General features: G+C 32.3%; 1 protein-coding gene across 2 annotated transcripts; it reads right to left on the bottom strand.

The window, feature by feature from the left end:
• Positions 1-9,231: 9,231 nt before the first annotated feature.
• On the bottom strand, positions 9,232-11,064 carry LOC141667331 (protein SPIRAL1-like 1). 2 transcript variants are annotated; one of them, XM_074473771.1, is made up of 3 exons: positions 10,907-11,064; positions 9,662-9,933; positions 9,232-9,479 (listed from the first exon to the last, which is right to left on the bottom strand). In XM_074473771.1, the coding sequence occupies exons 2-3, from the start codon at positions 9,896-9,898 to the stop codon at positions 9,399-9,401; spliced, it is 318 nt and encodes a 105-aa protein (XP_074329872.1). In that variant the 5' UTR covers positions 9,899-9,933; positions 10,907-11,064; the 3' UTR covers positions 9,232-9,398. The 2 variants fall into 2 exon arrangements, with proteins under 2 accessions (XP_074329872.1, XP_074329873.1); XM_074473772.1 differs by having other exon boundaries at positions 10,795-10,944.
• Between the last annotated feature and the right edge of the window lie 2,196 nt (positions 11,065-13,260).

Genomic DNA, 13,260 nt, shown 5'->3' with positions numbered 1-13,260 from the left:
TTATGTTGGAAAATTTTCTAGCCAAATAAGCCATGGATTGATTCATTTTATCTAGCTCATCCAAGGTGTAATATTCATCTTTCTCCAGCTCTAATACAACTTGCTTCTGAGGTCCTTTGATCTTTTGTTCCATGGCTTGAACAACTGAAACTTGATCATATTGCTCATCTTCACTTTCTTCTCTATCATTCACAATCAAAGCACTTGAACCATCAACAACATGACCATGGTGTGATTTAAATGACTTTATTTGCATCATTTCCAGTTCATAAGATTTCAAGATTCCATATAGAACTTCCAAAGTTATTCTACTTAAATCTCTTCATTCTCTGATGGCTGATATTTTTTGTTCAAGATGGTCAGGAAGAGCTAACAGAAACTTTAGGTTAACCTCCTCAGCTTCATAATACTTATCATGTAGCTACAAGTCGTTAATCAATTTATTAAACCTTTCAAAAACTTCAGTGATTCCTTCTTTTGGTTTAGTCCTAAATACCTCATACTGAGAAACCAGAATCCTCCTTTGGTTTGACCTAACCTCCTCTGTTCCTTCATATAAGATCTCCATTGTCTCCCAGATCTGTTTGTGAAAGGAATATGTCCTAAGTCCAATCATGTATTAGGATTTAGGAATAACTTTTATGTAATCTGTTTTGATTTCATTGATATTAATAAAGACTTGTTTTGTTTTTATTACGGGCTTTATCTATTTAAGTGTTTAAATAAGATATGCCATAGTTTAGAGTAAAGCTTTTATGGATTATGATGAGATCATAATAGTGAGACCTAAAAAGATGATAACTCTAAACTTAAATAGTTCCTGGTCATAGGATTACTAACTGGTAATTAATAATCCGCAAAGATCGGTACATACTATGCTTGCTTCATTATGAAGGATGTCTGTTCTCATAGACATTTGTGTGGTGACACTATAGCTAGTATGTAGGTGCTTATTATGGAATAAGTTCACTGAACATGACTCGCCCAGCTGAACAACTGATGGAGTTCACTCACGTGTCAGCAGTTGTTCGCTTAGTGATAGTTGTACAAGTATCCTTAGACTTGAGGTCATCATAGTCATCTTGTGTACACTGAACTATGTTTTGGTTTAGTTCTTAGTCTCCAGGGACAATTATTAGGGCTCTTCTGGGTATAGGAATTTGTACACAAAGATAGTGTATGATCAATAAAGGATCTACCCCTTCCAGTAAAGGAAGCGAATGTGCAAGGCTGATCCACTTATGCTAGTTCAGGAATCTCTGGCCAGAGTGAATGAAATTAGAAAGGAGTTTCTAATTTGCATAGAACTACGCATAGTAAATGGTAAGCAAGTGATTGAATTAGATAGGCTTGACACGAGATCCATGCCTTGTATTTAATCAGAACATTGTAGGGTAGAAGGAGTTTATTGTACGGTAACTATTCACTGAATAGGTTCTTGGTATTCTAAGCAGTGAATTCATATTATCCGGATAGTCGCGATATGTTGAGAAGTATCCCTCACGATGTAGAATAAATGTGATTAATTAATTAATCATATTTAATAAATTAGAGAATTTATATAAATAATGATAAAATAGTTTTATTATTATTTATTTCTACTACCGGCTTAATATTGAACCTACAGGGTCACACCATAAAAAGAGAATGATTTAATGGTGGAGGAATTAATTAATAATGGCTAAATAATTATTTATTTATGAAATAAATAATTAATTGGCAAATTTAATAATTGATTAAATGAGATTTAATTGATTATAAATTAATTAAGAAAAGTTCTTAATATTATTAATTAAAGGATTTAATTTTTGGAAATTAAATCAAGAGAGAGAATTATTTCTAAAGTGTTTAGAAAAAGGATTAATAATTAAAAGGTGTTTTAATTATTAATGAGAATAATAAATGGGATAATAATAATATTATTTATGGGAAAATTTCAGCTGAAAATTTTGCCTATAAATACACTATTATAGACCCTATTTTATTCGAACCCCAGAAACCCAAAAGTTTCAGAAAACCAAATTCTCTCCACCTCCTCCTCCTCCTAAAAGTCGTTTTCTTGGTGGATACCGGTGGAGTGCTTCATACTTGAGGAGCAACCGCTAAGGATCTCTGATCGTTGTCTCCGAATTATTTTTAAAGGTTAGATTCGATCCCTCGAATTTTTATTCCCGATTTATTTGCTTTTATTTGGATTTTGTGTGTGTAAAAATGTTTTTCCACGCCCCGCTGCGTTTAAAAATCCAACAGTTTGGATGTGTCACAGTTGACAATGTTGTTGTACATTACATTGTCAAGTGACTCTATTAAGATCAACTGTAAGCCACTATCCAGAGAGACTTTTGTTTTTCAGTTTCATTATATTATGAAGGATCTTTAGGAGCATAATGTGCTGGAATAATCATGTCCCCATCTGTAGATTCCTCAACTCTTACTATGGGAGTGAAAGGCCCAGTTTTGAGGATCTGAATGTATAGTGGATTGGCCATCCTAAAAAACAGCAGCATTTTCTTCTTCCATAATGTATAGTTAGATCTGTCAAAGGTGAGGATCTTGATACTGCTTAGCTTCTGTGTATTCATTCTTCCAAGATCTTTAATTGTTTGATTTCAGATTTTGCTCTGATACTACTTGTTAGGTAATGAATACAACACAGAGGGGGGGGGGTGAATGTGTTATAGACAATTTTAAACTTTTTTTTGAACTGTTTTTGGATGGTGAACAAAGTAATTTAACTTATAGAGATAATATGTATCAACAGGAATAATAAAACATGCACAGAAACACACTATCTTTCAAAACTCACTTAATTTTATATTAAAATCAAGTATGTGTTTTGCCACAAATTTCTGGGTTCTTGTTATGTTAAGAACTCAGCTTCTCTCTTGAGAGTTACAAGAATTTAGATCTATTTGTTACACTTAAAACAAAGCATCTAGTGTTTACTTTATAGAACAGTAACCACTGGTTTTACACAATATGCAATAACATGTACTAAACCTTACTTTAAGTTAACTAAAACTTTCTATTTCCGGCTTAGTGTATCTTTGCAAATCGTGCATGTCTGTGATTTTATTTTGTTAGTTAATCTTGGCCTTTGATCTTGTACTCTTCAAGCTGCTTTTGTAGACTTTTCAAATCATTGATTGATTTGTTTGTTGATTCATAATCTTGGATATTTAACTGGTCTTTACTTTGTACTTTGAGTTTTATCTCGAGATCTCCAGTTTGGTATATAGAGAACTAGACATCTCGATAAGTATAATGGCTTATCGAGATCTCGTATTACTCTATAGTTGATTTGACTTATCGAAGTCTTTGAGTTCTCGAATGTGAAATTGACTTGTTGAGATCTCTTAGTTCTCGAGTATAATCTTGACTTATCGAGATCTCTGAGTTCTCGAGTGTAGCTTTGACTAATCGAGATCTCTGAGTCCTCTAGTGAACTTGACTTATCGAGGTCTCTGAGTTCTCGAGTGTAGCTTTGACCTATCGAGATCTCTGAGTCCTCCAGTGTAGCTTTGACTTATCGAGATCTCTGGGTCCTCGAGTGAAGTTGACTTGTCGATATCTCAGAGTCTTCTAGTAAAGAAATGACTTGTCGATATCTCCAATCTTCATATCTTCAATTTGGCTTGTCGATATCTCTGAGACTTGTCTATAAGCTTTTCTTGACTTCTCGATGAGTCATTTTGGAGTTCTCTAATGACTTCTCTATAACACTTAATCTGTGACTTGTAAATTTCTTGACTTAAAATGTTTCCCCAAAATAGATTTATTCAACTCCAAGCTTCTTCACACTTTCTTTGAGGCATGATCTTCTTCCAGAGTTTATTCTTTGGCTTGAGACTGTTTACAGAAAAATAATCCAGTCTAATCTATTTTCATTTTTATAGACTTAAGTGATACAATACAAATGCAAACTTAGATTATCACACAACTTTCTTAGGGTTGTCAATTTGACTTAGTCTTGTTATAGTGCAGGCATGTCTTACACAACAATCTACTATATTATCCATATTCTATAATGATGTATTGGTAATGAAAATATGTAAATTTAGAAAATAAATGTTTTTTCAGCAAACAAATCTTTCGTTACTTCAACCAGTATCATCTATTATAACTCCATGATGTTGTGATTTTGATTTATAATTTGTGATTTTATTTTTGCTATAATATGATAATTGTTGTGTAGTGTGTGCGCAGTTGAATTCTTTTTGTTGGTTTTAATCTTCTATAACTTTTCGATTTGTGAGTATCAATTTATAATTTGCACGAGAAGTTGATTATGAATTTGATCTGTGTAGTGTAGAATAAGATTGCTCTCAGATTTTTATCAATTTGATTATGAAAAAAAAATATTTTATAAATTGGTCTGTTTATAGGTCATGGATTCATCTTTTCTGTCTCTGCTTAATAATGGAATATATGATGATGTTGAAGAACTTTGTTCTCAACCAAGCCAACAAAAAGATCCAACCAAATAGAAAAAATGTCCCAGGTCAAAGAATTTTACAATGGAAGAGGATATGTTACTGATATCCGTTTGGTTAAAAGTTAGTTTTGATCCGGTACAGGGAACAAATCAAATGCATTTATTTTATTGGAGTAGGATCTGGAACTACTTTAACGAGCACAAAATTTTTGCAAGTGATCGTACTCATGCTTCTTTGTGTAATCGATGGAAATGTCCATAAGCAAATTCGTCGGATACTATAATCAAGTGCTTGAAAAGAATCAAAGTGGCATGACCGAACATAATAAGGTACTACTAATTTAAATATAATCATGCTTATACAAGCTGCAATGTTTCATGATTATGTTGATATACTTTTTGTTTTACTTGTTGTATTAATTGGCTTTCTGTTACATAGACTGATTGTGTCTGTAACTGATGTAACAGGTGTATATGCACTTCTAGTTTAAAATGCACAAGTACGATTACCATATCTTGTAGTATATTATGCACAAGGAAAATAACAATGTTAGAGCTTGTTACATTCTCTTAGAGTATATAGGAATTTATAGGCAGGGTCTGTAGCTTTTTTTGGAGTTGCCCGATTCTTGCGGACAATTATTCCGATCTTCACAGGTATCAACAACAAATGTCTTATAGCTTTGTATTCAATCAATTATTTGTAAATTTACTTTCTAATGATGATGAAGGTTGACTGATTATAAAAAAATCATGATCTCGACTTCATTCTATATGTAAATGGTCTCTCTTTATCTTCTGAACTGGCTGTGAAGAGCTTTAGTTGCAAGCCTAATCAGGGTAAGTTTTCTGGAAAATTGTATTTCAATAGTATAGCTTATATTGTGCATGGTGCAACTCATTTTTTATTAATAGGTTGTAAAAGGAAGTTTCTTAAAAACGCTTTAACTAGGTTACATATTTTATGTCAAACTGGTCTATAAACTTCATATGATAGTGTAAAGTAGAAATTATTCAAAGGAAATATGCTTTGGACATAATTTATATTATTTGCTTATCTGTTTGGTTTGGTTTCTCTTATCTGTTTGACATAATCTATAGTCATTACAATACACTTAGGATGCATTGTGCTAACTGAGCTAGTGTGATGTAAACTAGAGATCATGTTCGCATTTATGACTTTTAGTTTTGTTACTTAGAACAATTTTGAATTTTGGGCTTTGTTATGCTATTTGTCTTAATATATGGAGAGGTAGTATTTGCGTGAACTTAAACTTCTCAGTCCATGGATGCCTACTGTAAGATACGAATGTTGTTGTTTAGAACCTAAAATTAAGACTGCGTGAAGTCGAATAGGAAAGTTATCTGTTACTGAACAAGTTTACACCATAAACATATCACTGCCTCAAGTACTGTATCTGTGAGTATCAGGCTAAGTTCATTTATGTTCTGTTTTTTATACAGCTTGCTAAGTACTGTTATTAATACAGATTGGAGAAGCAATGCAGATGTACGAGACTTTCATGAAAGTTCCATTTCCTTATATGCGTTGTTGGATGAAGTTGAAGGATACACCACAATTTGCATCGAATATTACCAAAGAAAGCAAGGCAACTACTAAGGATAATCAACAATCTTCTCCTTTTATTGAAAGTCCAATGAGCATCACTGAATATGAAGACAGGATGGAAAGAGCGATTGGCAAGAAAATTGCAAAGAAGCTGAAAAGATCCAGAGACGAAACAAGTGATGATGAATTTGTCCAGATTTTTAAAAAAATGAAAAAAGAAGCACGTCTTGCTGCTGTTTGACAAAAGTTGGCCAAGAAGGATATATACCATCGGCAAGATAATATCCCATATTATACTCATGCCCGTTGACGGTATACCCCACATCAGGTCCACGACCTTCTACCAAATCTTAAAATATATCAGATCGATCTAATACATTAATATCAATTAACGATCCCGGCAATCCAAAGAAAGAATGCCAAATCCAAAGGTCTTTTGAAGCTATTGATTCTAAAATGATAGTTGGTTCATTAATATGACCAGTATACATACCTTGTCATCCGGTTGGACAATCTTTCCATTTCCAGTGCATACAATCAATTAGAGCTGCAAACGAACAGAACCGAGCCGAGTTATGTCCGAGCCGAGCCGAGCATATTTTTTTTTTAAAATGAGCCGAGCCGAGTTTAAAAACCGAGCCAAAAAAATGGTCACGATTGGCTCGTTTATAAACGAGCCGAGCCGAGCCGAACATGAGTTTGCTCACGAACAACCGAGCCAAGCCGAACTCGAGCCGAGTCGAGTTGTCCACTAATAGTTCGCATATATTTTATAATCGACCAAGCTTAAAGTATAATTTGTAATTTTATAAGTTATATTGAGATCAAATACTAATTTTATCTTATAATTATATACGCACACTCACACTCTACACTTGTTTCTTAATTCATATAATTTTATCAATTTATTAACAAGCCGAGTTTTAAGAACGAAAACATTTTTATTATAAATTATTGAAACATTCATAACTTTGGAAATCGTGCATTACTTTTAAATTATTGATGTCGATTTTCAAAGATTTAGTAATTTTTTATATTTCAGTTAAATTGGTTTAGATTAGAAAAGACATAAAATAAAATAAATGAAGCAAGCCCCTTTAAGTGGTTGAAAAATATAATTATTAAAAATTAATTTATGTTTTTTAAAAAATATTATAATGTTTTAATTTATTTTAACAACTCACTATTTTAATTTATTCGAAATCGTAATTTTGGTCGATTTTATCATAGACTTCTCTAATAAAAGTGCTTGGTGAAATTTAGGGTTAAGTTTAATTAGAAATTATTTGTTAAAGTAATCAAGCTCTAGTGATATGTATGAAATTAATTAAATTATTTATTGTTAAAATATGTATTAAATTTTTATTAAATTAATCATTTTACCTTAAAATTATTATTAAATTTTAATTAAAAAATTTAAAATCTTTATACAAGTGATTAGTAAATATTTATTATATGTTATAAATAAAAAATTTATCTGAGCCGAGCCGAGTTACCGAGTTACCGAGTTCGAGCCGAGTCCGAGCTAAACGAGCCGAGTCCGAGCCGAACATACAAAAAACTCGGGCGGCTTGTTTAATTATCCGAACTTATTTTTTTGTCCGCGATCGGCTCGTTTAAGAAAATGAGTTGAGCCGAGTTCACTTAAACGAGCCGATCCCGAGTTTTGTTCACTAACGACTCTGTTCATTTGCAGCTCTACAATCACAACTGCCCAATATTCCAGGAAATCCACGTGCTTCATTTTTTGCCAATAATCTAGCCACGTCTCTACCATTTGGACGTTTCAAATATTTTGTACCAAATATATCGACGACTGCTTTAACAAATCTTTTTAGACTTTATTGTTGTACTTTCACCAATTCTTACATAATCATCAACAGCTTCAGCGGTTGTTCCATATGCAAGCATTCTCACTGCAACAGTAATTTTCTGAAGAGATGATAATCCGCGAGCACCCACAACATCAATTCTTTGAGTAAAATAATTATCATGAACTGTAATTGCTTCTTCAATTCGTAAGAACAATGATCGGCTTATCCGGAATCTTCGACGGAATTGTGCTTCTGTATATGTGGGGAAGGATTAACTGAAAAATAATCATGATACAACCTATTGTGCCCTTCTTCTCTAATGAGATCAATGACACAGTGGTTCATTATAGATCCACCATGACGTGCGACCGAATTTTCTCTTTGACGTCTGCGATGAAGGTGAACAGTACCGACCATCGTCGTCATTGCTTCAAGTTCTTCTTCTTCCACCTGCATTATTTCGTTAATAATTCGCATAGAGTTTGCCATTGGATTGAATTTTATAATGAAAGTGAATATAATTTTGTGTGTTCTCCAGTTCCCAGTTATATGGTTTATTTATATATAAAAAAAGAGTTGCGGTAATAGAACCATTAGAACATAGGCATTATAATATAGCCGTTAGAAAATGTCCGTTGTAATATAGCCGTTATAAATTTGAATTTTAAAAAAAAAAAAAAATATTATTTTTTAAATATAGCTAACGGTTATAGCTAACATGGTTGGAGAAAAGCACCTTTTTGGTCATGTATAATTTAGCTAATTAATATTTTATAATATTTTAGTTAATGAATATAGGTAACGTGGTTGGAGATATTCTGACCAACCACTCGGAGTAGCAATCTTACTCATACAGTCATAGATTGACAATCAGTAATCACTTAGCCAAATTAAGAAAACTGAGGAAAGCTCATGCTTATTGCTTGTATAGCAACCACGCAATCGGATTCTAACAATACTTGACCCAATCGTTTTTCCTTAATCAAGCTGAGAGCCTTATAGATTCCCATTGCTCTGCCAATGCAGGTGTCACCACACCATACCGTGAAACTTCGAGCTTCCACTAGCAAGCCCCTGCCATCCCGAGCCTCGAAGATAGCAGCATGGATGTTCACTTTAACAGTCACCCAGGCTAACGCACCATCATTCACTGCAGGAGGGAGAATATGAAACTACAAATCTGGCATTCTTCCATTGTTTCCGAAACATCCATGCTACTACAGGGGAGTTAAGAGTTTTTGGTCATTTTGCAGGACATAAGTATTCCAATTCTTCCGAGGTTCCCATTTACAAATTTCTTGCGGCAAAATAAAAAAGCTTATATCAATATCCGTGCCTATTTGCTAACAAATCATGATATAAGGTACATACTGCTCAGTTACACATTTGTACTGTCTCACAAGAGAAGAACATGAACGGAGAAATGTCTCTTTGTTTAGAATTCAGATAGCTTGTTACAAACCATTAAACATGCCAATAACCAAATACACACTCGGCTGGAATATCCTCAGCCATTTACATATTACAACAAACATTTCATGACTTCATTGTTTATGGAAAACAGCATCCTTAGGTAGAGTTACTTGTCGTTCCCACCAAAGAGATAACCCAGGGAAGAACCACCACCAGGCGCTGAGTGGACCTTAGTTGATGGCCTATCCTGCATTGGGAAGATAAATATTTAAATCATACATCAATGCATCAAGAAAAAAAAATCATGTACGACTGAACCAGGTAAGAAGTTGCATCTTTATATAACACGTATATCTAAAGATGGGGATTTTCACTTGATGAGCAAAAAACAAGTAAATTTTCTTCTTCTCTTTCTATACTAGGACCTACCGTGAGGAAATTGCCTGTGTTCTGCCCACTTGCAGCTGTACTGTTTATACCAGCAGGAATTTGCTTACTAGCATCAACAGATTTGGGAGCAGTACTAGGTTTGGGTGAATGATTTACAGCCTGCACATCACTCAGTGAAGCCTCTGCCTCTTTTGTGGATGGCTTTGGAGCCTCTCCGCTTCCAAACAAGTAATTCAACGAACTCTGACCCCCACCGCTGCTGACTCCACGACCCATATATCTGACCTCTTTCTAGATTCGTGACTCCAATTCTGTCCATCAGACAATGAAGGCAATGGCATATAAAATAAAAGTATAAGAATTTGAAGACATTATCATTCATAATATGCAAGCGCCGTAATTAGAATAGATCACGAACAAGCAAACAAGTATGAATACACAGCAAATCGTTCTACAAACATACAAAGAATACTATAATCACAAGATCCACTACATTAAATCCGAAAACTTTTTCAAAGCAATTCCTATCGAGTCCAAGTTCTCATACAATTTGACCATAACACTACAAGCAGTTCTGTCATTCTAACATGTCATATACATCGACCAAAGTTTCTTTAGTAATCACAAGATCCACTACATTAAATCCGTAAACTTTTGCAAAGCAATTCCTATTGAGTCCAAGTTCTCGTACAATTTAAGCATAACACTACAAGCAGTTTTGTCATTCTTACATGTCATATAATTAGACCAAACTTTCTAAAGATGCACAATTAAATGTTGAACCAGTTTAACAACATCAAGTTCCAAGTACATAATTCGGTAAATCACTAAACAAACTCGACTTAAAGCAAGAAAATACCGCATTCCAACACTAATACATAATTGAAACACACGTGTTCCTCCAAAGCTTATTAGAAAGTATAGTTCACTTCAGTAAATCAACTATCCCCGAAATTTATTGAATCGTTAAACAAGCACACAAATTATAGAAACAGATAAATAAAATCAAATCTACTAATTTACTACAATTCACAAGATAGCTAGGCAGTAAAACTGACATTAAACATATTGAGAGAGAGAGAGAGAGATGGAGAGAGGGGAGAGAGAGATGGAGAGAGAGAGAGAGCGAGAGAGAGAGAGAGAGAGAGAGAGAGAGAGAGAGAGATCTCAACCTAAACAGACAATTAAGAAGATTACAGAGTGTATTAGGGGCTAATCAGATTCACAAATAAACAGAGAGATGATCAAATAGGATAATAAGATGAGAGTTAGGGTTTGGTGAACCTTGTGATTGATTGGAGGTGGGGATCTAGCAGAGCTCCTGTTGAGCTAAAAAGCAGACAGAGAAAACGATGCTGTACTCAACTAGACTAGTTTTTAGTTGCACTTTAACAGTTTAAATGTTTTTACTTTAAAGTTTAAACTGTTTAAATGTCACTTGACTCGCTGTCACTTGACTCTGTAACCGGCAAACATCCGGGGTGATAATAATACAATAGATAATAATATAGTCTTGAATCGTAAACAACAAATTTTCGAATATAATTACATAAAACAAGTAAAAATATTTTTGGAAGTACAACAAACTACAAATTGCTCAACATCGAATAAAACTAAAAATATAAAATAACGACTTGGTCTTACTCGTTTCTTTTTATATATGTTATTTAAAATAGATAATTAATATTTGGTATTTAGAGTAAATACACACATATATATTGTGTGTGTATAATTAATTATTTATTTATTTCGTGTATTTTCGTTTCGTGTCGTGTATTTATATCAAAAACTCAAACCCGCCACTAATTATATTCGTGTTTTTTCGTGTTCGTGTACTTTCATGTTCGTGTACCAAATTTTCGAATCCAAACACTAATTATTCGTGTCGTTTCATATCGTATTCACGTATGGTACAACATTATTTTCGGGTCTACTTGCCTCACTTCTGTTTTTACTACTTTTATCATGAACTGTTGGGCCAAACAATGGAATGTTTGTTTATCTGTTGGGTAAATGTTTTTTAAAAACTAACACTGGTTTGTTTTATTAATTTTCCGACACTTGTTTGTTATATTATTTTAAAATAAGTGAGCATTCGCATTAATTTTCCTAAAAATATATATTATCAGTTACTGTGCCCAGTAAGACTCAATTACATATTAACAAAATTGAAAAAAAATATATTCGTCAATATTTTATTGATTCATTCTAAATTATAATAAATTTATTATTATGACTTTTTAGGAAAGCCTAAATATAGTTATCATACTCCAATTTTTCTTTTAACTACACCTGCACCAGAGTAACTATTAGGCTGTACTAGGGACTTTTTGTCCGCGCTACTCGCACTCCAAATTTCTTCAATTTTAATTTTTTTCACGAAGTTTGTAATTTTTATAACATAAACGGTTATCTTCTAATTTTATTTAATTTATTTATTACAGTTATTTAGGTTCCGTTTATTTTGAAATATAAAATTGATATTATAGTTTAACGTTAAATATCAGTATTTTAATTTAGTTTTCTTTCTCTCTCATTTTAACCAATTAAAAGTCTTTTAACTCATATTTTAACATTTCTCTTTTACATTTTTAGTAGTCAATATTTTAATAATTTGTACAACAAAACTGAGTAAATATTTTTTTTAATCAAATACCTTTAAAAAAATCCAGTAAATATTACATAACATAAATAGTACACCATGAGGATTCTTTAAAATATGAGAATATTTTTATCAATCTTGTTCCTACTTAAACTTTGCATTAGATTGGTACAAAGTATGTGAATAGATTTGGCATATAGAAAAATTTGGTTGATTTTTATTACTGTCTAAACATTACTAATCAGATATTTCATTTTTGTATAGTATTATACAAAAGTGTCTACTTCAATAATAAAAGTTGACAGTGGATTATATTTGTATATTGAGATTAAAAAAATCTATGAAAGTTAATTTTCACATATATGTTTTTCTACATATATTGCTTAAACATGTGAATTCGAAATCAATTTTTGTCGCCCGTAAGGGTTGGCTCAGTTGGTTAAAGAGAGGAAAACTAAAAAATTGTAAATACTTAATATGAGTTATTTTAAAACCATTGAATTGAAAACTGCAATGTTACATTTCTATATATATTGCTTAAATATATGAATTTGAAATTAATTTGTGTCAATTACTCTCTAACTGTATTTCTATATATATAACTTAAATATAAAAAATTAGTTTTATATTACTCGGCATCGCCTTACGACGACATCTCGTAGTTTAAAATTTGAAAAATTAAAAAATGAAAATATTCAGTATAAGTTATTTTAAAACAGTTGAATTGAAAATTATAATGTTACATTTCTACATATATTGCTTACACGTGTGAATTTGAACAATTACTCTCTAACTGTATTACTATATATATAACTTAAATATAAAAAAATGGTGTAATATTACTCGGCGTCGCCTTACGGCGACACCTCGCAGTTTAAAATTTTGAAAAATTAAAAGATATAAATACTAATATAAATTATTTTAAAACTGTTGAATTAAAAATCATAATGTTTTACCTGAATACATATACAAAACATATAAATTAGTGCATTAAAATCCCCTGCACCAGAGTAACTATTAGGCTGTATTTGGTTGG

The sequence above is a fragment of the Apium graveolens genome, chromosome 6 (assembly GCF_009905375.1).
Source record: "Apium graveolens cultivar Ventura chromosome 6, ASM990537v1, whole genome shotgun sequence".
Classification (NCBI taxonomy): domain Eukaryota; kingdom Viridiplantae; phylum Streptophyta; class Magnoliopsida; order Apiales; family Apiaceae; genus Apium; species Apium graveolens.
Note: the sequence above shows the minus strand (reverse complement) of the source record. Positions and strands in the feature narration are given on the sequence as shown.

Coding starts and splice junctions, on each gene's coding strand:
- LOC141667331 (XM_074473771.1), bottom strand. CDS start 9,898: ATGGGTCGTGGAGTCAGCAGCGGTGGGGGTCAGAGTTCGTTGAATTAC. Junction 9,480..9,661: donor ACACAGGCAATTTCCTCACG/GTAGGTCCTAGT, acceptor TTCCCAATGCAG/GATAGGCCATCAACTAAGGT.